Source organism: Bombus bifarius, unplaced genomic scaffold (genome assembly GCF_011952205.1).
Source record: "Bombus bifarius isolate JDL3187 unplaced genomic scaffold, Bbif_JDL3187 scf7180000008237, whole genome shotgun sequence".
NCBI lineage: Eukaryota > Metazoa > Arthropoda > Insecta > Hymenoptera > Apidae > Bombus > Bombus bifarius.
Window position 1 is genome coordinate 227,926 of NW_022884532.1, and position 26,158 is coordinate 254,083.

General features: G+C 36.6%; 1 protein-coding gene across 4 annotated transcripts in view; it reads right to left on the minus strand.

Annotated features, from left to right (window-relative positions):
- Positions 1-26,158, minus strand: part of LOC117211485 (glutamate receptor ionotropic, kainate 2) — a 211,583-nt gene that overhangs the window by 10,374 nt on the left and 175,051 nt on the right. For 3 of the 4 annotated variants that reach the window (XR_004488262.1, XM_033455418.1, XM_033455421.1), the window contains exons 8-16: positions 22,226-22,246; positions 21,083-21,235; positions 14,351-14,572; positions 10,823-11,114; positions 10,175-10,313; positions 5,363-5,500; positions 3,609-3,807; positions 1,884-2,115; positions 611-726 (exon numbers count right to left, since the gene is read on the minus strand). Coding sequence is in view for 3 of the 4 variants with exons in the window: in XM_033455418.1 (XP_033311309.1) it covers positions 611-726; positions 1,884-2,115; positions 3,609-3,807; positions 5,363-5,500; positions 10,175-10,313; positions 10,823-11,114; positions 14,351-14,572; positions 21,083-21,235; positions 22,226-22,246 (1,512 nt within the window). In the remaining variant the exon portion in view is untranslated. Of the gene's footprint in view, positions 1-610; positions 727-1,883; positions 2,116-3,608; positions 3,808-5,362; positions 5,501-8,573; positions 8,712-10,174; positions 10,314-10,822; positions 11,115-14,350; positions 14,573-21,082; positions 21,236-22,225; positions 22,247-26,158 lie in introns of all 4 variants that reach the window. The other variant, XM_033455420.1, reaches the window with a different exon arrangement.

A 26,158-nucleotide genomic window follows, 5' to 3' on the forward strand; every position in this document is an offset into this window, starting at 1 on the left:
TTTCATTTTGACTAAAAATTATCATTTTGCGACGAATTACACTCGTTATCTCGGAAACGATAATATTTATTATAAAACAGTTTAATATGAAATGAAAGGTAATTAGACGAACGAAGAATTTTAAATTTCGCTTCAGTATTTCTTCACTCACAAAGAAATTATTCAATACACCAATACATTACTCTTTCTATAGTCTCTATCATGTCAAATAATTTCAATTTTAAAATCAATGAAATTTCACCTTTTTCAAAAAAAAAAAGAATAAACTTTATACAACAAATGCCACATAAGCCGTGCTAGTTTCAGCCAACAAATTCCAGCGACGAATAGTCACGGGAATTCATCCAAGCGGAATAATACCGGCAGATAATAGCCGTATAATAGTTCTGGCAATGATTTCACGGATTTATGAAAATGTCTTCTCTCGGTACGGTCTGTCTATCCCTTCTAGAGCTCTCGTATACTTCCTGGAAACATTGTAGAAGGGGAACCAGAACGAAATACACTTTCGTGGGAGATCAGAATTTTCGAGCGTACAGTTATCGACTGCACTCTCGTCCTTGTGGAAAATAAGAGAAACTCGAATCATGTTTGCATGCTCAATGCTCACCCTGCAAGATCCTCCGCCTCGTTTCTCTTTCCACCAGCGCGTCTTCAGCAAGTGCAGTTTCCCCTCTTCTTGCAGCTTTAAGATGGCTCCGCTGATGGCCGTTCTGTATGGTGAATCTGAAATTCCAAGGTCGTTTTGAACAGCGCCTGTTCTACCGGCCGGCATTTATCGCGCGCGTGAAACTTTTTTGGAAAGCGTAATCGGTGTTATTGTTTTCATTGATTTCCATCCATCACATTGCACCCCTTGGTTTCAATAGAATATGATACTCGAAGACCCGGGAATAAGAGAAACGATGGAGTATTTTCGAATTTTCAGAGTATTTGTTTGCAAATGTTTGCACCGCTCTGGCAGAAAGTTGCAAATATGGAGGAGGGACGCGCCAATGGGTTGCAGAGAATTTTCGTTTATTTTTGTTTCGACAAATGGAAGGCATTTGGTTTTTTCGAGTAATAGAGGAATTTCAATTTTGCTTCCCTTTTTGTGGAAATGCAAGCATTATTTGAACTGTTAAAAGCCATATTGATCAACTACATACATTGAAAATAGAGAAGAATGATGTTATATCTCTCAACACCGTTTTACAAAAAATTTACCTTAGAATTTATTGTTAGTTATCGTTATTTATGACACGTAATAAATAAAATTGAATCGGAAAGGTTGATAAAATTACGAAATTTAGGAGAAGCGGCGTTAATCAATCTTCCTTCGTAATGATATCTCGGAAAAAATGAACTTTTTTGTAAAAACTTTTACACGTGTAAGACTTTATTATCATCTTTCACGTACCATTGACCAAACCCATTAACGATAACAATTAATCAACTGTTTTTCGCATTAGGCCAAATATTCACCATAAATTGATCAGAACTCTTACAAATGATCGCTGACCGGCATCCTAATTCCTCCATAAATTCTCGGAACCAACATGAAAAATTATCTTTCCGATTCGACGCCGTTTATGGGATGAACCATAAATCAAGGATATACGCGTTGATCGACCGAAATAGCCCGCACCTCTATCTCTCATCAGGAATTATTCGACTGCGCTTTAATCGGCTAACACTTTATCCAATCGATGAGTTTATACGTCTAATCGTGCATATAGGTCGACTTTCTCGGAAACTAAGGTAGGTCGCGGACGATAAAATTGTATTCTATATTTTCTTTTTATCTTTCCATAGAAAATAATCTCATGGTCGCCTGTTCGCGTTATTCAGCTGGATCTTATATTGATCGCGATTGTGATTAAATATCAACTTGTTTCACTTACTTGGCGGCATGGCGATGCCGTATCCTTTCGAATCCAAGAGGCCGCCGACTTGGGTAAGATCACAGTTTCTCTCGATTACGTATTCGATGGAGGTGGATTCCATTAGAAACGCGTAGCTGCCTTTCCCCTTGACCACCCGTTCTACACCCTCGACGTTGCTAGTTGTAAATACCGTCGGCTTTGCCGAATCCATAAAGGACCACATACGCTGGTACGTCGAGAAATTGGAATCCTAGATCACGCCAGGAATTTCATGGTCGAGCACGCGTGCCATTAAACGGTGGAACGTCGGTCGAAATTGGTTAATCTTCAAGGAGGCCTATTACACCCGCCGACGCCCGCCTGCGGTTTCACCGGAAATCATGCGAAACCCCTATCGCGACGATCGATACGTTATAACGCGTGCCATTTTCGTTTCTGTTGGATTCAACATTTTTTCATCTATTTTCTCGCTTAAAGATTAACCGTTTCACATGTGGGATTTACGCAGGGTGGTAGATATGAAATTAGAAAATGTGTTGAACAACCATAGTCGCTCGTAATATACAGAATGTAATTGTACTCGCTGGTAAAGACGAAAGAGCCAAACGGAAGAAAACATTACTAATAAATGCAGGTTGGATAATTAATATCGATATATTAATGTTAATATTAGGATATTTTTCCTTCCATTTGGTGAATGCTCTTTAATTTTAAGGTGCAGAATCCTTTCTTTTTACCACTCTGTAGTTTACTTGGAATTCGTATAAAATGTGAAATGTGAACATTCACTTATTTACAAATATAGATCATTTCTGCTGTATGATCTTTGAATAAAGAATAATATTTAAAGAAGAAGAAGGCGCTTATAATATAGCGTTTTCTTAATGCAGCAGATGAGTTAATAAAAAGTTAAGAAAATTTGTAGAAATCGTGCTGCTTCCGTATTTCTTTTTCCTCCTCTGGCGTAATCTGTTGTAATAAAGTTTCATAATACCGAAATTAAACGGGAATTAACGTTAAATAATGGCTGCGATGTTTTCTCAAGCAACACGCGCTCTCCCTCGTGTTTCTTCTCGTTTCTCGCGAAGTTATGCTCCTCCAGTCTACTTATGAGCCATTCTCTGATACAATTTCAACATCGTAACACATGCTGTTTGATATATGCACGATTTATCGATGGACGCAAATGGTCTACACCATCGTTTAAAAGTATCTGAACTCTTATTTATTTCTGACAAAATGTATCTTAATGAAAAAATTAAGAACGAATTGAATTCCAATAATTTCATTTCTTAAATAATCATCGTAGCTACATGTATTAATAGAATATTGTGACACGATTACACCAACTATGACTCTTACAAATAATTTTAAAAAATTTCTTAAATAAAATTATTTTCTATAAATATGAAATTCTGATTGATCAATTGTTTTCTTAATTTGTCACGTCCTACATAATAAATTTAGAAATTGTCCTAATATTTATGAACAAAAGTGTATATAATAAATAGTAAAAAATATCATAGCTATATTTTTAATAGATACTTTAGTAACTCCACAAGAATCTATCTATTGATATTTAATTATTAATCTACCACGAATTTGTATACTTTGATAAAATTCATATATACTACAAAGTAGATCGACCAAAGTGCTCAGATACTCATGAGCGGTAACGTACATAACTCAAGACGATTTTACGTTTGTATAGCGCTCACTCATAAGTTATTCATCTGATCTTACCCTGAAAAAGGCCGCAGTGCTGCCTCCTTTGAGAGCCCCGTATTTGATTTTCGTCTGCTTTGCAAGATCCTCGGCGCTCTCGATCGGTGAATCCATCCTCTCGACGGTGAGGAACGCGGCCAAGTTGGCAGTGTACGAAGAAATCATGATCAAAGTGAAGAACCACCACATGCCCGCCACTATGCGCGTTGACACGGCTCTGGGAAGAAGAATTCAAGCGGTGCAATCGGTATTTTCAACAACGATAGTCGACTCGAAATGCGTATTTTTCGCATGAATTTAAAACAACTGCACTTCGTATTTGTTCAAAGATCGAATTTCTATTCCTTCAAACACACTTCAAGCGCATATACGTGTAACTTTGGAAAGAAGTATGTAACAAAGATTTTACTCTCTATTTCGTAAGTTTCGATATATCTTCGTGATATTCGAGAGGCATTAGATATTTGATTTAAAAATATCTCAAAATTATCGAGACAAAGCTCAAAACACGCGAAATACCATGACCAATATGTACAGAAGTCATCTAAATGCATAAAAAACAATAAATACATCAAGCTTCTACGTTGCGGCGTCTCATGCAGTTCGCGCAACCTTTTCTTCAACTCTACGCATAACAACAATTAATATGAATAAAAGAAAGACTACGATAATCGTTCGAGGATAGGGGCCGTATCGTAGGAAGTTTCGGATAACAAATATGATCCTTCATCTAACAGTGAAAGTGTTGAATGTTCGATGCGATGAAGTTGTTGCTGCTTCCCGAAACTACTCTATATTAACCGAATTACCTAAATCAAATCCTGATTCTTGATCTCACGGCTTTACACGCCTTGTAAACTTCACGAAAACTTATCAGACCCTTCAAGTATCGTTGTGCCGCGGTGTTCTCAGTTACTTCGCGGTTCAGTTTCTCGGCTGGAGGTGGACTCTAGGGAGCAGCAACAACTTCGACTAAACGAAACGGTCGCCGTAGTGGTCGTGTTCGTTGCCGTCTTTGTCGACGAGACAGAGCGCTAGCTCTGGCGATAGCAAAGCACGTCGGCAAGTTTTCGACACGCGAACGTGATCGGTTGCAGCAAGCCTACGATATAGCATATCCAGGATATCGTCACATAACATTGGGTTAGCACCTACGGCCCCGAATCTCGCTCTTCCCTATCCCAACTAAACTTCTATCATCTCATAATTAATGCTATTACACTTAGTATTGCTGTAGACTAACATTGCTGCGTTCAATACTGTTTGAGGCTTCCGCATATAAGCCGTATTCAAGAGGAAAATGTTCCCAACTCTCCACTAGCATTACATTTAGTTCCATCAGAGATCGAAGGACACATTGATACTGATATTTATTGTCAGTTCTCAAACATTGAAAACCTTTCCATTTTGGATACGCTTGCAGTCGAAAACAGTAATGTTATTTAGAATACAATGTTAAGCGTAACAGTGTTAATTATAAGAACCCAATACGTAAAAGCCTGAAGGCTCTTATTCTATCACTTTCTATGCCTAGATAAACCGTGACCGCGACTAAATTAGTTAATTAAGCAGTTTAAACGCTCGACAGTTGTTCTTTGTCTAATCTCTCATATGTATTACTGTCTCTATCTTATGTTAGTTTGACATTAAGCAATTTCGCGACGAATTAAACGGAAATATCACGCTCGTATTACACACGAGCACGTAAGTACAGAGAGATATATATTATTATTAGGTTGTTTGACTAGCTGTGTTTTCTTCGTGTCACTTACTTCGGCGCTATATCAGAGCCTTGCTGCATGAGCGAGCCTATGGTGAACCAGAGCGAGTTCATCAGGGTGAACTCGTTCTCGAGGACCTCGGACTGTCCGTTGCACGGATGGGGATTCTCCCACTCGTAAGGGCTGAACCTGCAGACACGTGAAAGGAGAAGGGAGAGGATTAGACCTCAGAGTCGCAGCACGCGCGTGATACCACGGATTCAATCGATTTTAATGTGTTGATAATCTTCGCGCTCGTAATTGTTGGATTACCTGAGACCCGAATTTAATATGAGAGCTGAGATATAAGTAGTATCGTATAGAGATTTGATGAACAAGCACACAGAGAAATGTTCTTTTCACACTCAATTTGAATTTTGTTCATATTTATGATATATGCACTCTGTACGTAAATAGTTTCATGTAATCAATGCAAAAAACGAATATGAACAAGACATGAAGCAAAATAATATTGATTTCTTTTATTTTGTTTGTTTAGTATAGCATTCATTTATAATTTCTAACATTTTTGACTGATTTTTTATTACCTATACTAATTTCCCTAGCATTTATAAAGAAATCTTTGATATATCTATATGTATAATCAACGAACTGATGCGAAGCAGATATTGTTTGAAATTTATACAAAATTCTGTTTTCAAATTTTACTGGAAAATTCTGATAAAAAATTCTATAAATATTTAAGTTCTCAAATATTTTATAAAATGTGTTGAACGTGTTGACTCAATTAGCGAATTTGTGACAATCTTATTTGCTTGGGCAGTTAATCTAACTCATCAAGCTACCCCAAAAGTCAACAAGGTGAGGGTGCTGGTCAGGCTGAAGGGGAAATACTATGTTCACTGATTGATGGCGCAACCATGTACCGAGCTGCGGGTTTAACCCTTAAACACATAGTGTTGCTATTTAGTAACATACCTGTACTTCCTAATATAGCACACTATTAAGGCATAATGTTTCATAAGCGCGAATAAATGTTTCCCCAAAAATAAACTGTCCTCTTTTTGCAGTATTTTTAATACTTTTAAAGTGGATTTTAAATATTAAATAAATGAAATATATAGATTTTATAAAGTGGATTTCTATAGTTTCATGATACATAAACTGGCATTTTCTTTAAAAAATTACATCTGAAAAAGACATGCGTTTATTGTATTGTCCGTGCAAGTACTAGTGTCTAATATACGAGCTGTGATACAATAATAATTCATCAGCTGCATTGATATAGAATTTGGGAATCATAAATTAATATTTAGGCCTTAACTTTTAACTTTGACAAGAGAAGAGATTGAATAATAGTTTTAAAAATTGTAGGAAGTAGTAACGTGTGTGTGCCAGAAATCTCCGTCGTAAATTCAAGAAGCTGAATTTAGCTGTATACTGAATAATGACAAAGACTTAATCCGAGCAAACAGACATTCGTTGCGTCCAATCAATGCCCTTCAGGTACTCCTTCGGTACTCGTTACTCCACGTAAGACTTTATCTTTAACTTGAAACGATTTCTCTGTTTTTAGAATTACACAGGAACATTTCCTACGCGGGAGCTCCTCGGCATTGCGGAGGATTTTAGAGATTTAGGTGGAAGCGTTAAGGAGACATTAAGGTCACCTTTATTTTGCATTTTTCTTCTTTTCTAGGTCTATTCTCTTGAGGGCATGGTTTTGTCTTTCCTCGTTGGTATTTGATTACTATCATTAAGGAACGGGATATATTATGATTTTTCAATGAAAGCAAAAAGTCCTACGACATCTAAATCTCCGAATGTTTAGCAAGATTTTTTTTATGTTCAGCTCATTTGTTTTTTTATTAAAACCACTTTACCAACTTGACTATTTATCTCATTATCTATGGTTACCATGATTATTATTACCATGATTATGGTTAACTTGATTATTCAAGTTAATGCAGTATCTTTAACTGGTAGTATTAGTCTGAAATAATATTATCCGTAATTAATATTATGTTATCCAAGAATTAAAGAAGAATATTACGTTATTAACGGAATAACATTATTAAAATATCGAATGAAATAGGAGTATATTCTCGTCGAGACAATCTCCAAGTATGTTCTCTTTCTTTTGTACCTGGAAACGCAGCTACGACTCTGAGGATCGTTGTCCGCTCGTTAATCGATATTCGTTTAAAATCTGTAAGTACTAGTCACGTTAAGGAGAGACTGCCAGGTAATTCTAAATCCTATGACACAACTTATGCGGCAATTGATCCGCTCAGAAGCCATACTGCTCAACTATATACATTAAAAGATAAAATAAGTTAGTTATATAAATATATTATATAAATATATTCTTCAAAAATATTTTGAAATTTGCAATTATTATCGCGATTAATTAACTTGCAAGAGTAAATTAGTTGTTTTTCAAAAACTTGAATATTAATCCAGTTTGTCAAAAATATTTACGAAATATGTAGAATCAATTCAACACCTAAGAAGCTCAATTATTAAACTGTCTTCCAGTTTATAATTTATACAATCTTATCCGCGACATAGTCTTCTGAAAACAACAATATCGAATCTTTCGCTTCTTGAATATCTTTCATACGAATTTCCATACATACGACTAAACAATACAAAATTTCACGATCTCATATATGAATCCTTCCGAAATAGTAATCTTCTCGATAACAATAAATTGATTCCTCTAACAATGGTTAAACCCCAACGATCTCTCCTTAGAATAATTTTCAGATATCGAACACGATTCTGATTCCTACGATCGAACTCCCGATCCCGATCGCAAGCGACCTTCGTCGAATCCGCGTAACCCGCAACAACCGATCCCAATTGGCCAGCTAAAAGCGGTTTCACGAAATCAGTCCGCTGAATAATTCATCCTCCTGCAGCAAAGGCGAGCTCGAGTATTCTAAGGCTGTGCGTTCATGGGACATGAACAAGTAAATCGTTACGAAAGTGGATCGTCGGTTACGTAGTCATCGCTCTCGATTTACATGCGTTCAGTCGACGACACGCCGCTCAAAGGCGGTGGAGAACAACGTGTTTTTAGGTCGAATACACAACGAAACCAGCTAGAGACGCAAAATAGAACAAATAAGAAAGACGAGGGGATAACGTAAACGACGGTTAAAAAACGAAAAAGAAGAAAAGAGAGGGAAGTAAAAAGAAAAGGATAAAAGATAAAAGGAAATGATCAAGCGACCGTGATGCCAATCTAACGGCTTACTTGGGCAGAATGTCACAGCCCTGCCGCATTAAGGATCCGATGGTGAACCACATGCAGTTGAGCAGCTTGAAGCGATTCTCCAGATGGTCCGGGTTTTTGTTGCACGGATGAGGATTGTACCACTCGTACGGGGTGAATCTAAACTGATCAACTCTAGACAACAGTCTGATCCTTTTCAGCGTGGATGCATCTGCCTTCTACCACGGATCGTTCGCCATTTACGTACGAAGATTAACCGCGTCGACAGAGCAGAAAAAGAAGACCGAACGGAATGCGAGTCAAGTCAGCGTGTACGTATGTTCCTTTCCTTCGTTTGCGTTGATCTTATACGTATGTATATACGTTACTTTTATTCGCATAACCGGACTCACTCGTGCTCGACTTCGAAATCACGTCGACCGTGAAATTAGAGTTTCTATGTATCTTCGAGAAAGATACTCGCGAGTCACCGTGAATTAAATGCTTGTGCGCTATGTATGCAGATTATCAGCGAACGTATAGGAGAAATTCTATTTCTACGATCAATATCCTTGTGATAACGTAACATCTGTTTACAGAGGTGAATACGCAGAGTTTATCGAGGCTAGGATCGCTAATAATTCTTGTAGCGTTCGGTCGATTTAGCACGTTCACTGTCCTGTACATCATTCGTGATTCACACCGCTCGATTCGGGCGTGTCCTCTGCATCACGCCCGATATAGGCTATCTTTCATGTAGGTATATGCAGCGTGTTTTATGCATGGAAACAATCACTGGTGAATGGCGTTTATTTAAGACGTGTGATAAATAGAACTGATAAAATAGAAAAAACATTGCTCGTTCGCTATAAATTATGAAAAAAAAAATATATTACAAATGAAATCAATCACAACTGACTTACTTGGTGTAATTCTTTAAGCATTCTGAAAAATATTGCTGCTTACAAATGGATCCATATTCACTATATTTTCTTCAAATTCTTATAACTTTCACTTTAGTTACCTTTTCCCGTAAACAATAGAAAGCTTAATAATATCATCATTTATGAGTTCTAAGTCTTGGTCGAGGATCACTATCGAAATATTTTTATAACGATTATTGATATTTCAATTGTTAAGAACTTAAAAGTTAGTTGTAACTTGGTGATCGATTTTCCGCTAAAATCCACTGTAATCCAGATCTTTCACCGAAGAAACTAATAAATGCAAAATAAAATAAAGCTTTATATTAAAATGATACATCCTGTGTAGTATGATTTAAAAATGCGACATAACAGTAGATCTTATATTAATTTTTGTTTGATAGAAAAATAACAATCTACAGTACGAGCAATGGAGAAAGATAAACGATTTGATTGAGAAGCATATCATTGGAATGTGAATGAAAAATACCTGATGAATATGAAACGTTTGGGCAGTGAGCGTGTTAATTTGTCTTATTTCTCTATCTGAAAATTAACGCGGGAGATTTGTCGAGTTCTCAATACAACGAAAGTCTAACCGAACGATAAAGTATACTACGTTCAGAGATTCATTCCTATCGAGTATGTAGTTCAGATGCAAAATTTCACCGATGTCGGTACAATATTTTTATCGGAGCTTGGTAAGATGGATTTACTTGCCTAGCGAGTATGAAGAGCAGCACAGAGACGCCTAGATAAGCTGTCGCCATATAAATCCAAACGTCGAGGCTAAGCGGGCTGAGGAATGAGAACAGATTCGGTGGCTGCTTTATAGGCTTACGATACAGTATGCTGATCCCTGTAAATTTTAGATCACATGTGTAAATCCATCGTAAAATTTGAATATATAGCGTCAAAAATATTCGTATGTTGTTTATGATATAATGAAAAGATTTTATTAAGCAAAATTTAAAAATGGTACAAAAGATATTTAAAAAAATGGTATAAAAGTAAATTTTAAAAATGAAATATGTACGAAATGTAGAACTTTTAAGAATTTGAATATATGTTTAAAATTTTTCCGAACAAATTTCTTTTATAGACGGTTAGTAAAAAAATTAATTACTCTCATTAAAATATCCATATTCCATTTTATAAATTTTTGATCCTTCTTCTAATCCAAAATTTTCCACAAAATTTCAACTGAAAGAAAATATACCATCGAATCTTGCTCCATCCGGTGATGGAGTTTTCAAATATCTCAAGAATCAATCAACCCCGTTACATGTAGAGTTTTACGATCGTTAAATCAATTCCACGCGATGAGCAAGGTTCTTCTTGGAATCGTAGATCAAACTGATCGCTCACCTAGATTCATGAACGGCATGGTGAAGTCGACCGCCTGTTCCCGGTCGTACGTGATGGTTAGATCCGCGATCGCTAGATCCGCCTTCTGATCCAACAGTTCTTTCATCATACCGTCCCACTCTTTCGTCTTCTTGTTGTAGGAGCCATACCGTCCATCCGGTACCAGGCGGAACGTATAATTGAAACCGAGAATCCTCGATATCTCGTAAATCAAGTCGACGCTGTAGCCCTCGAACTGTGCGTTCCCGGTCAGCTTTTCACTCGAGTCCTTCCTCATGCAGTATGGCGCGCTCTATGAGATTAGTAAGCTAATGCCAGTAATCGAATAAGAGATTCTTTGACAGTGTATATGTGTCTTGTGTGTGTATTTTGAACTGCAAAGGTAGTATTTAAAATATCCTACCTATGTTTATATAAAATTTTCTTATTATCCATAACCATATCATATATGAAACATTTTTGACAATGTTTCATCTGGAAGAAGTGATACATCTTGTATAATATTTGTGTTTGTATTGGAAAACTTGTGGAGTGATTGTAAAATTTACATTATAAATGAGTAAAAGTAGAAGTATTTTGAATTTTCGGACAAGCAGATCTATGATGATTTGAAAAACAATGAGCTTACAATTGTAATTACATGTGCGTCAAGCATAGAACACATTTTTGTTTCGGCTCTAATTGAAGTGCATAAAACACTGCGTCCGATATTTTGCTTGCCATTATTATTTATTACTATTATCACTACTATTCAGATACTAATACTCGCTATTATTCAAGAACCTGGAAAGTTATTTTAGGATTGGACATTGTCATTGCTAACAGATATACAATTCAAATTCAAGAATTTATCGATTAAAATCAATATAACATGATTTGGTGCAAAATCATAAAATGATTTGTGACTTTAATTAACAAATTCTTTCATCTTGATCGTATATTGGCTAGCAAATGCAACGTTCAATTCTACGATATGCTTATAAGGTATACCAGATAAAACATTCTGACAGCATTCCATGTCGAGTACCACGAAAATGTCAATAAAACACAAGGTAATAAAGCACGACGTGAACATGTTTGGATATTTACAAATACAGATATAAACAGCCTGTTGACTGTGCACAGCAACGAAACGCAATGCATATGTGAAACTATTGCACTTAACCTAACCATATTTCGACGAGTAATAAAAATTCTAGAGTCACACAAGCTTCTTTCGGACCCCAACACTGCTTAATTCACAGAGCTGTGATTGAATATGCATGCGCGTGTTCGGAATTGAAAGGGTTGCACTCTCGTGTCGACAGGATTTCTTTCTTTGTTCAAAAAGGAAACTCGTTTGATGGAACGCGAGGAACAGATGATAACCTCTGCACGCACAGAGAGATGAAAACTCGCAGAGTTATTTGGTGATTGCACGAATGGGTGGCTGGGTGCTCCGCGCGTTTAGAATTCCGCGTGTCGCTCGCGAAATGACGCGTTTACGCGAAACGCGGTAACTAAATGCCGGCACTGACGTGGAATTTCGTAGAAGCTTCCTCGAAATTGATGTTGCGGGCGTACGTGGCCGATTCTTGAAAAACTTCGAAGCAAGTTTCTGGGGGAAAATTTGATCGTAATCGTATTTCGTAACTCTTGCGAAGTTCGTTTATCAAATTTGTGGACTTGCTATGAAATATTTATATATGTACATATTTTGTATTTTGTGTTATTTAAGAAAATAAAAACGAATAATTGGGGATGATAAATTACTTTGGAGATATGTAGTTACGTTAGTTGGAAGTTTGAATGAAGATGTATATTTAAAATGGAAATTTTACTTCGTAAAAAAAATAATGTACGCGTGAAGGGAAAATGATGTGCAAAAATAACTCATCTTAATAATCTAATAATCTAAATTATCTTATTACAAGTTGTCATATTCGAAAAAATATGTATAGATTAATTTATCGAAAATATTTTATTAATTAGCTCAAAATCAGTGTTCTATAATATTAGGACTTAGATGAAAAAATATTATTTTCGTTTTTAATTTTGTTTCTATAAGAAGTCTCATCGTACCCACTCGTGCAGATGGAGTATTTTCGATTCCATACAGCATACACGTAGATGAATATAATTTTCAAATGTTTAATGCAAAGAAAATAGAGCGGAAAATTTCATCGTTTCAAGAGGCTAGAACAGAATTGTACGTTTAACAGTCCTTAATAATTTATCGTTCTCTAATACCACTTCTGTCAACAAGAGGATAGCTTTTAACTCGCAGAAACTGGAGCGTAACTTTCAAGAGCGCAACGAATTAACGTGGTCCACTATTCAAGCACGTCGACGAATAATCCGATTAATTTCGTCGTAAATACAGGGTGCTTAGACGTTTAAAGACGCCAGGCGTTAGATTGTTTAAGTTTCCAACGGCTCGGTGTCTCGTCGGATGCGCAACGAGCACCCTTATCTCAACTACCGCAAAACTCAACCCAATTCAACTCTGTCGGACTTCTTCCAAAGGAAGACAACTTTCTTAGCCAGTTAATACATTCACGAGCACTGCATTACTTGTCGTCGTAATTATCGCGAGAATAAGTGACACGGTCGGCTAGCTCGTCATGAAAACTTCAATTAAATCGCGTATCCCTTCGCCGTTTCTGGTTTCCTTCTGGTTTCCTTCGTCGTGGCAAGAACTAGTACCGAGAGGTGACGGTAGTACTAGGGAAAAGAGACAGGGAGTCAAAGAGAGAAGAAAAGCTAACGAGTTGGCGAAGGCGACGAACGAAAAAGGAAAAGAAAGTGCGTCCACTTCCGCACGGCGTTCGTTGAACTTCGTTTCTGTTTCCTTTTCATTCAGGAAAAACAAACAGTCAGGAATTTAGCGATACACGAATGATTTACGTAGCAGTGGAATGCTGAAACACCGAGGAAGAGAACAATTTTTTAAATTCAGATGAGAGAACCGGCGCAGATGGAGGTCGGACCAGGAGATTTGAGGGAAATCACTTTACTTGATTAAAACGAGGATGAAATGTCCTGGTTACTTTGAAAAGTTGACTCGAGGATTAGAGATTCCGTGTGTGTAAACGTGGAATACGATCTATTTTTTCCTGTTCGTTTAAACATGTTCGCGTTCATGTAAGCGAGTGTTCCCGAGATTTTAGAAAATGTATGATAATGACGTAAGAAAATGATCCTAGGTAATAAAGCTTTTTAATTAGCGAATGGGTAATTAATTTAGCTATGATTTTAAAATTCCGGCTTTAAAGGACCGAGAACGTCATATTAGCTTCGTAGATTTACGCGTAACCTAGATTTCATCTTGCAGCATTGGGGAAAAAATTTCGCAACTTCTATTCGTGTAATAAATTTTAAATATTATTTGCAATACATTAACGTATACGCTCTGAGAACAATTTTCTATATATTCTTAGAAGAATTCATTATCTTAATGGAAAATACTTCGTTTAATTAATTTCTAATAGTTACACTTCATAATAATCGTGAAAATCTTAAAACAGTGAGTATCTTTTAACCACTTACCAGTATAGTTGTTACAATGAAAGTTTTGTTCTGAAGATTCTCCACGATTTGAGTGTACTCTTCCTTGTAACTCCTCGTAAAATTTATACCCTTGGTGCTGTTCCAGGTCCCTATCTTCTTCAGCCCCTCCTTGTTGTTCAGTTCGATGATATCTAAAATGAAGTCTGAGCGAAATCCTTGGTGATCGAACTTGATAATTCCTGTCAACCCCGTCATTTCGACCTAGAAACAAATATTAAACACTCTTGACAATTTTCAAAGGAAAACAAAGATGATACTCGTAGACACCACTTATTAACTGCTATTCTCATCCTGTAGGTAATACGATTTTTCTAAGAGTAAAGATTTTATGATAGAGGAAAGACACGGATCAAAAACTTATTAATTAACTACAATTTGGAATTACCCGCTACCTACTTTTTCTCACACTCAGCAGGACAATTTTCTTTACAACTAAATTACATTAAAATACCTCTCCTTAATCATCATGTGAAAATTAACAAATATAGACTTATCATATTTCTGCGCGTAGCATTTGTTTATAATCGTAGTCATTATTTCAACCTCTTCAAGATATTATAATTACTATCGAAAAATATTTTCAAAAAATTTGATTTTCCTCATATCTCCATATGTATATATATGTACACAAATAAATTAACTAATTTTGGTACACTCCCAATCCATATTCAACCCCTTTGGAGCCATCGAATTTTCCATTCTACGAAGGCAAACGGTATTCAATATTTACAAATGGGGGAAATTCGAAACGTTAGAGTGGAGACGACTGGTTGATCGAGCGGACGCAATATGAACCGCACATTTGCGTAACTGAGCTAGCTGGCGTAATTAAACACGAAATTCTGGGTGACTAGCTCTAATCAGTGGATCACGAGCATATCGCGCGATTGAACTCAGCCCCGCGATCGACGCGTGAAACGATCCACGTGAACCCATCTTCCTTCTTGTTTTTGCTTCCGATTATTCCTATCGAATCGAAAATTTCCCCCTACAACTGGAAAAATATTCAAGATCTGTTCAAGCAAATCATTGCATAATGAAACTGTGATCGAGTCGCAACGAGGATTTCCAATAAATTTTAGCGTTGAATCGAGCCGCGTAGCCAGAGGAAAATTAGCGGGAAGTTGCCATTACCTGCATAATTACCAAGGCAGCCTTGATACGAAATTTTCGGCGGCAAATTGCGTTCGCTCGTGTTTCGCGTTCGAAAGCGCCGCCTGTTCCCGGTTACGCGCCGCGTAATTAGTAGAATTGAAGGCAGAACTGCGATATGAGTCAACCAACCTGATGAGAAGTGTTTTTCTATTCAACAAATATTATTACCGCTTCACACCGAAATCGTGCGATATTCACACGGCTACGTTTGCGAACTCATGTTTCATCAATGATAACACTAACAGCAGACATCGTTAGCAAATGCAAATATTGAAAAAAATAAAATAAACATAAGAGAAAATATCCAGATATCCAGGGAAGAGATACAGTTATTGCAGCCACGACTCGTTATTGATCCGGTTGATATTTGAGGTAATCGAATTTTCTGTTTACGGTGCTAATTGTTGCAATGTTCTATATATCTTATTCATTACTCTTTATATTGTTCCATTGTTCCTTTTGTGCCATATTTGGAAGAATAATGGTAGTTTCATTATTTCCCTCTGTGTTACATCCTGAAAATTTTCTGCGATATAGATTTATGCCAATTATATTTGTATTGGATAAAAAGGAATTGCGTTAAAAAAGGATTTGCAGAGGAAAAATCCCTTTGTGCGCACAGGCATTTTCAATTTCCATTTTATTGTGTCCCAATTAAAACTGCTTGTTAAACAACAACGTTAAAACTTCAAACAACGTTATCTTGAGATGGTTTTAAAGGGAGTACTCGTAGCCCATTCGAACCTGAATCGTGCTAACTACTCGATCGAGAGAACTTTTTGTTTCAGATACTGATGTTTTAAACGATTAGAATACGAATTTCAATGATATTCAAAACACCCAATTTGCTCGAGTGTTGCATGGTACTTAACAATATATTCTTGTAGTGGTCTAAGCTCGTTAAAGCTCGTTCACTAAATGATGACTGCTTCTAAGGCTCTTCTGTCTTCTCGGCTTCGATCATTATTATCTTCACTCATCTTGAGAAACAAACAATTTGTCTTCTACCGAACAAATCGTATTGCTATTAACTGCTTACGGCAAGGTACTTTAAATTACATAATTTTTAGAAACTCATTTAGAATGGTTCGATATAATATTTACATTATGAATAACTACTTTCTTCCTAATACGCTGCCGGACATCATATTAGGACATATATTCTATATATCCGCGTTATATATTTGAATATCGTATATTTTTATTAATATTTCCTAAGACCATATTTTTTCATTCTTCAACATCGCTATCTTGTCTCCCACTCTTATGTACGCTTCTTAACACGTCAACTTAACCATTATCTATCGTAAAATACCCCAATGAAATGGAAATAGATACAATAGTTATCCAAAAATAGGAAATATTGTCCTCCGTATTATAAACGTTGTAGAATAGCAAAAATAACACGGACAAAACTAATTATCTCAAAATAATTCTCCCTTCTACCAAGCGCCAAACTTAAAACCCCAACACTCCGCTTCTAATATTCCAAAAGGAATAATCTCCATCTCCCTATTAATAATCCTGTCAGTACTTCCTACGAAGGTAGAACCAGAATCCACTGTCTTAAACTGCAGGTCACTAGGTCGACTTCAACTTCGCCTAACCGCATTCGTGGTCGCCGCGGACGTCATCGAGGATTCACGGTCACAAAACCGCGAACTATAATTTGTCAATGGGAGTGACGGCTTCGTTTAACTCGGGAGGTAACTTTCCATTGTTCAGTGGAACAATCGGGAACCGTGGAAAGATCGTGTCGTCCGCGTGCGGTATGAAGGCGCATAGTTCCCGCAGACATTTGCATTTGCACATGGCGGCACTCGTGGCGCCCGTTAATAAGCAGAGAATCCCAAACAGAGAGAAACAGTCCGATTAAGCATATCGTTATAATGGCTTATTACATTGGCTGGACGGCCGATCGATGACCATAATTCCGCGAAATTAATTTCCCCCTTCTGCATGATACGTTTCCGATAAACCTACTAACCTACCTATCTCTCTCGACCTCTCATGGTCTCTTCGTCCTCTCTCTGTCTCTTTATCTGCGTTTGCAGCGATAGAAACACCACAACTGGCTGCAAGATGCCTATCGACAACGGAACATTGTCGCATCTGTTACACGGGACGTTTTTGTCGTGGTGAGCTCGCTTTCGAACGATTTGCGCCACTGACAAACCTCTAATTACGCGTCCGCGCAATTAGGCTGCTTGTACGCGACGTTACTATCCTGTTTTGCATATTTCGTATCAATACCGCTTATTTATCTGCGGCTAGTTTAAGTAGACAGAAGCGTAGGTCGCGCGAACTCTTCGTTTGATTGTGTAGCTGTGCAGAAATGCATATTTTTTGGGAAATAGTTGCGAGGACGTTGTTGGCTGTTGGTTGGTTTTAGTTCGTGTGGCTAATAACACAGGCTGTATTGATTTCTGTGTAGGGATAAGAAATGGTGAATATGTATGAGGTATAGGGGAGAGGTGAATTGGTGGATGATTTTTAGTGTTTGCGGTGGGGTTTGATTTGGATTCCTTTTAGATTAATTAGCGGGAATTGATCTTGATTTAATTTCTTACTTTTGTAAATATTTTTAATGTAGAAAAATGGCAATAAAAAAATTCAAAAAAGATGTTTTAATGAAAAGTATTCGATTACTTTGAGATAAGATAGGAAATAGTATGAATGAGATACGATAAAAAGTAAATGAAATGTTTTTAATGTTTGCGGTGTGGTTTTTCTTGGAATGGTTGGTTATTGAATTGATCTTGGATTGATCTCGATTTAGTAGTTTAGTATAGAAAAATAATAACAAAAAGAACATTAAAAGACATGCTTCAATGGAAAAGTATTTGATTCAATCGAAATGAAAACTTCTACAGCTTAGCAAAAGTAGAAAAAAAAACAATCACAGTGTTGGAAGTTTAAATTCGTTTAGTGTATTAATCCAAGTGTGAAATCCGTTTTATTTTATTATAAGAAATTTCGATTTACAATAAAGCACGAACCATGAGATTAATGGATTTAATAGCTGATAAAATCCAAGTGAAAATCTCAATTTACACGGAAATGGCGTGAACGCGACAAATTATACAGCGTAATTATATAAAATTACTTAATTACATCGCGCATCGTAAATTGCTCGCAGTTTTGAAAATTTAAACTGGATTTTGTAATCCCGCGAGGCGATGTAGCGGTTTGAGGAGTGTTTTCGCAAAGCCCATGAGAGACGAGGGAGAAAAAATTGCTGCAGCTACGAAAGCAGCAAGCTAACCCGATAATTTCCGCGTTCCACTGCAGAGAATTCCTTTCTTTCCCTTTACCAATTACGTCATAGGCCGACGTTCCCATCGGTATATCGAATTCCCGACGTCATCGTGACGCGAACATCGTTTCCTGAACGTTCGACTCGTTTTCAATTGGAGCTTTTCCAACGATATCGCGATAGGATTAAGGCTCCAATGGAATTTCCCCATCCGTTGTGACATCGTAAAGCAGCTGGCTTTGTTTGAACATCTCCCTCGCGAACAATCGTACAAACACATGCTGGCTTCTTCTCAGGCGTATAAATGGAACGCGCGAAATAAGATTTCCACGCGACAAGTTAAACGTATTTTAACATTAACTATTATTTTCATTTTCATTTATTCCAGACGTATTATCGTATCAATTGGTTAATCAAGTTTTTATTTTATTTTACTTATTACATTGCAAATTTTTATATACATTTATGAAAAATTTTTAAATGGAATAATATAATAACATAGAATGCAGACAATATTGAAATATATATAAAATATTCGAGGCAGGGTATTATAACATATGTCTTATTTTAATCACTGGATTACGGGCGTTTCTGCATTTATAGGAAAAACATAATATGCAAACATATGTATTAGGTGAAGTAAAAAGTTCTGAGCGCTTTTTCGCTTTATTTCGACGATGAAATTAACATAGTCAAGATTATTCGATTTAGATTAAATATGCGCCGTTTTGTTCGATTACTTTTGTCCATTTTGAAGGCAATTTCATAATTCCGCGGTTGAAGAAGTCCTCGTCCCTATTGGTAAAAAACTTGACCAGCTCATTTTCACAAGCCTCTCTTGAGGCCAGTTTTGTACCATCAAGAAAATTTTGCAAAAACTTAAAAAGGTGATAATCGCTTGGTGCCAGGTCTGGACTGTACGGCGGATGCGATAGAACCTCCCAGCCAAGCTCTCGGAGCTTCTGACGCGTCGTTAAAGATGTGTGCGGCCTGGCGTTGTCTTGATGGAACACAACACCTTTCCTATTGGCCAATTCTGGCCGCTTCTGGTCGATCGCCTGCTTCAGTCTGGTCAGTTGTTGACAATAGAGGTCCGAATTAAGTGTTTGCCCCGATGGGAGCAGCTCATAATGGATGATTCCCTTCCAATCCCACCAAACACACAATAAAACCTTCTTGGCCGTTAATCCACGCTTGGCGATCGTTTGGGCCGGCCCACCGCGATTGGACCACGATCTTTTTCGGCTGTTGTTCTCGTATGTGACCCATTTTTCATCGCCAGTCACCATCCGCTTCAAAAATGGGTCGATTTCGTTACGTCTCAACAAAGAATCGCAGGCATCAATTCGGTCCAAAAGGTTCTTTTGCGTCAATTCATGTGGCACCCATACGTCGAGCTTCTTCTTGAGACCAGCCTTATGCAAATGGTTCCAAACGGTTTTCTGGCTAATCTTCAGTTCCTGGGCAATGGAATAAGTGCTCACATGCCGGTCCGACTCGACGATTTCCATGATTTTATCCACATTTTCGACGATTGGCCTACCAGAGCGTGCCTCATCTTCGACGTCCATATTACCAGAACGGAATCGTTGGAACCACCGCTTTGCTGTTGCATTCGATACTGTACTGGGTCCATAAACAGCACAAATTTTTTTGGCCGCCTGCTCCGCCTTTTCACCTTGGTCGTAGTGGTACTGAAGAATGTATCGAATTTTCTCTTTTTTTATCTCCATTTTCGAACGCTGTAACACACAACTGGCTTCACCGAACACAAAACTGACAAAGAACCTTTTTGATGCGTAATATCACCTTGAAATCGGTGTATACTATGACTCGATGCGATGTGCACATCGTGAGATATGGCTCACTAAAGACATCTAGCGAAAAACGCTCAGAACTTTTTACTTAACCTAATATATGAAATATTCATGTTAAGGCACGTATTGTCATATTTAGTGGGTGGAACAAATCTTTATTTCATTTTCAGCTCTTGAATTACGCTCATAGAATTATTAAATTTTATAAATTTCAGCAGAATATTGACCAAATTTCTTCAGATTATTTTCTAACTTTTAATTTTTAAATCTACCTTTATCCTCCGATGTATCGTTTAAAATTAGTATTCGAAACGTTTACCACTTTCTACAACTACAACTTCCTAAAATATAAGTCAATAAATACACTAAAATAATATCTAACTGCGCATGCGAAGTTCATTCATAGCTTTTCATCTTTTATCTACATTCAATACGATAAGTATATCTATACATAATTTGCGATATTATAACTCAAATACTCACGATTTTCATGTAGTTTATGAGAGAGTATCCGTGGGGCCAAGTGTCGGTGGACTCGCAGGAAAGCGGTTTGATGTCGATCTGTTGGGATGTATCCAAATCGTGCAGTGCTTTCGCAAATAAATGCACGGCGTCGTACATCAATGATGTTTCAGTCTACAAGATTCAGAGACAATAGCCAAACATATAACTCTCATGATAATTAATAAATCGTTCGAACAAATTTTTGAAATAATTTTTACATAAAAATCCGTGTCACATAAATCAGATTACATTTTCGAAATATCGATTTCTATGATACAAGATTGCATTAAGCTGAAATTTTCTTTCATAACAAATAAATTGTATTGTTATTTATATTATCTGTGTTAGATAAAAACGAGACAGCATTGTGAAGACTTTTACGATCTTGCAATAAATAATAGTAAACTTTACTTAATGCATTTAAATTTCTTGAATTGCGATCAAAATCTTCTGAAAGTATCATTCAACCCGCAACGTCCTTGCTTGTATCGTGACTACATTTTCTTTCCTTTGAGATATACAATATCTTCACAGGATTTTACGAGACATCATTCCTGGAGCCATTTAACCGAGAATCGGGTATGTTTCTCGCGTGTGTGGTATATGGTCGGATAGTTAAAGCAAAATTAAGTAATCTAGTTAACATGGAAATTTCACACTGAGTTTTTGTGATTGAATTTATATACAACATGAAGCTTATTCTTTAATGTAATTAAGCTAATATAAAATATTCAAAATATTTCTAAAAACTTGAAAGCATAACCGACATGGAATGACTGTGGAAATTCTTCGTAAATTTTATCAATGTAACAATAATCAAATTATTATTGCAGCAAACATCAAAACACTCTGATTAATTATTATATAGCCGTAAATGCTGCAAGATTGCCAGTCTATATCTTAACACACATATTGTATTAAAAGTTTCAATTAACGTGAAAATACTCTGTACAAATTTTCTGGAAGTTCGTTTAAATTCATAGTACCTACCAATTCTCGAAAATGGCAATCTCAAGAATTTAATTTCACAATTCCTTTAATTTCCTGCAAAAACTTTTTTTAATACTTTTAACATAACATCTAGTTGCTCGTAATTTTAATCAGAGACTCTTTGTGTCTTACCTTTATGCAAGTGAGGTTGTTCTGTTCCAGGCATGCATGAAACAAAAATATTCATTATTCGATTACAGATTCTTCGTGTAGTCATAAAATTACTATTCTAAGATTAATAATGATAGTGTAACATTAAACAAGTATATATATACAATGGAAGCTAAAAGAAGGTTTAAAACATAAACAAAAGTAGGGAAATTTTATTGTTACAAACAGAAAATAATTTCAGTTACAGTCTTATAAATATTTATACCTAGTTATATGTTTACCACTATATATTATCTGTTTCTTCGATTTCCTTATATGTTTTTCGAGCAATGCATTAATCATTGAACCTTTCTCAATATACAGAAAAACGAAGAAAAAAAAAAAAAAATAAAAACGAGTAACGATCAAAGCAACTAAATGACGATTACACTAACATAATCCAATTATTAGATACAAAAAGACAAAGTTCAATTTTATACGCAGATGTTCTAATGTCGCAATTACATTCAAATTGCACGTTAGGCGCCAGAAAACGGATACTTAGATGAAAACGTTTCGCGTCTTAAAATTAGTCAGTAGGTTCTACGTATTTTATTGTAAGAAGGAAAAGTCCACGTTCTATCGATCAGAATCGATCATAGTGTCGGAAATAAACGATTGCCGACGTTTCTTTATCGCAGACGTGATCGAAAATTAATTATCCCCCTCGCGACCGTAACCACGGGGAAAATACGGTAAATGAAAACGTTCACGTGCCGCGGTGGAAGGATCGTGAATCGAGGTGTAAGTACCGACAGACGACAATAACGACGGCATTTCCTATCTATACTTACTACAGTTGTCAATAGCAATATGCGCGTACCAATTTATCTGTAATTCAACGGATATACTGATCATTTGTCACGTGCACCTAATTAATTATGATTTTACTAAGTTCGTGTCGCTAGCAATCTAGTAAACTCGAAAATCGGAACGATGCCTTTGTGGAATCGACTTAACGTCAACTATTGTATAGAAATTCAGAATGAAATTTGCATTTGGTATAACGTATTAGTTTGGTCCATATGAAATATTACTTTCTCAAATAAAAGTATAACCATATACTACACAAAGTTCCTTTAAAATATTTGATACACTATCTTGAAGGTTGATTCGGTTTCTTGGTATTTTTATTACAAGTCTTCTTTGAACTAATGCTGATTTATCAGTGTAAGAAATAAAAAAGTTCTTGAAATGGATCTGCTATTGTTTCTTCATCGACAGATTCCTTTACAATAATTTATGTGCTTCATGTAACATTGTATAGGTATATGCATATTACATCGATTGTAAAATATCTTCAAATAATATATAATTCATGTGTTATATGAACAATCTTGAACTACGTAGAACAGGAATAGTAATAAAAAAATAAGAATGAAATAATTCAGGATATGGAATTCACATAGACCCAGGTGACTCCTAACAATTCATTTCTTCGTCCAAATATCTATTGAACCGTTTCTTCTTAATGTTATTTTTTAATTTTTTAAAACATTTAACAGAAACGAATACAGATATTACTATTGCCACTTCCTTCCAAGTTATCTTACGTATATAATTCTCTAAAAGCAAGTTATTTAAGTGGAAACGAGTCCAAGTTATCTAACTGTACCCGTATGAATACAAACTTCAAAGCCAGGTTAATTGAATTCATGCTTAACGATAAATACAGAAAATTCGAAAACACTCGAAACATTAGAATGAAGGGGCTATAGAAACTGGTGTAACACTATTACAGAAATAGTAACATGGTTCTAGGATTGAACATTAAGGTAGTTCTTTGTATCGATACTATACATGCCAGTAGACGTAGCTCGACAGTCGTAAAAGAAATTCGCGGACCAGTTCGAGGGCAAATTGAATTTCGCGGGACAGAATGTAGCCTGGGTAACCGGTGAATCGCAAAAGGTTTCGCTATTCGTATCCTGCCACGGGAGCTTCCATGAATCGGCCAATAAAAAGAGACGACGAAATTTCAACTCGTCCGATTTTATCGAAACCACGCACGCATTCGAAGGCACGCGTGCTTATTATCGGATTCCATCCAGCCGAATCTTTCGGCTGCGCAAACCGTGATACGCGCCATCGAGGACCTATTCTCATTTCTTTTTTATCCATAGAACGATCTGAATTCCGGGGAACTATTTCCAGACCTGCTTCTACCTGATGAATTTTTCAATACGGTGCATATCTCGATCTATACTTTTCTATCGTACGTTTTTTTTAACTAAAAAGAAGTTTTAGGGCAAAAAAAAAAAAAAATTATGAAGGAGAAAATACACCGTTCTATGTAAGGTTCGCCATCGTCGAAAATTATTTTGCAGCGCAGAAAATACGTGTTGTGTCGTCAATGTTCATACGTATAGCTCGATATCAACGACTTTTAAAATAACAATGTGGACTGTATGATTGTTAAAGATATGTGTGACTACAAAAATAAGTCCAAAGTGAGTCCATGTGGTATTTTTACCAAGTTTAATGTCTGCTCTATTATGGTTATCATACTGTCAAGGTGTGAAGAAATGTGTCACATCCGCATCTTCGTCCTCTTTATAAGGGGATAAGATGTACGAAAAGTTTATCCTGACAGGGGTAATTGAGCGCTGATTAATAAACAATTACTGGTATACGAGTTAGCTTTTACAAGTTTCCCTTCTAGTAAAATTGCATATAGAAAATCTGAAACTTTAAAAGCCTAAAATTAAATAGCAGAAAAGCCACGTTTGTGTCATAAATTCGGCATAAAACCAACCATTGCTACTGTGTTAACAAAAATTATTTCGCAGCGCAGAAAACACGAACTTTTCTCTCGTAGTCGGTGCTCCATCTCCGAAGCTGATTGCTAAGCAAGCCTCCGCCTCCTTCTAGCCGCGAGATTTCTTCTCTTTCGAACGCTCCTAAGATCGGTCACGTACCATCATTTACTCACATCCGCTCAATTTTCTTGCATCCATGTGCACGCGTATTTACATACTCGTCGCCGCTCTCCTAGCCAACGACTCGTACGGAATCGCTAATGCAACTCATGCTAGCCTTCGTTGCTCGTTTTCATCCAAGATCCCTAATGTTCCTTCCTTCTCCCTGCTCTAATTATTCTGCCTTCACTCTTTCTCCGTTTCACGACTAACAACTTTCTGTTACCGTGTAATTGAGCTGAATTACGACGAACAATAAACGCGATTTCGTATTCGTTGAACTGTTCGCTACCTTTACTCGAAATCGAAATACTCCGTTCGACTCTCCGCTCCATGGAAATTACAGAGCTTTTCTGTTTCGTTTCTTTTTAGATTTTTCTTTTTTTTAACTTTTCTAGCTTCCTTTTAGGGTGGATTTTTCCTTGAAATAGAGAGGGCAGTGCGGAAAGAAGCTCTAGCGAAATAAATCGGGTTAATTGTACGTAGAGAGAATACAAATTTCACCGGGTACGTTCTCCCCTGGTACTTTCTGTCTCGCTGTCACGGGCTGGAACTCCCGGCCTGCTCTGGAACTTCTTCGAATGTTCAATGAATAAATCAGTTCAGTTATGAAGCACAGCTACCGGAGTAAGTTCGCTCGTGGTCTTCCACTTGAATATCTCTTTCGCGACTTTTACCACGTATAACGTGGCCTTCTTGATCACAGTAATGAATGACCTGTTAGCTAGGGCAAATTATTTCCTACTTTCTCTAACGATACATTTCAATATCGATATTTCAAAAACGTATCATGGTTGATTAATTTTTATCGATGTAGTATTATAGGCAATTGTATAGTTAAAGGGGAGGACACGATATTTAATCTGTTTATATGTACGTTACAAGTGCACTACAGTTTTTTACTCAAGTGAAAAATATTACAAAAAAGAAATGAAGTATACAATTATTTTTTCAGGATTTTCTTACATAAATTAATAGTTTCAAAATACCGTATCAT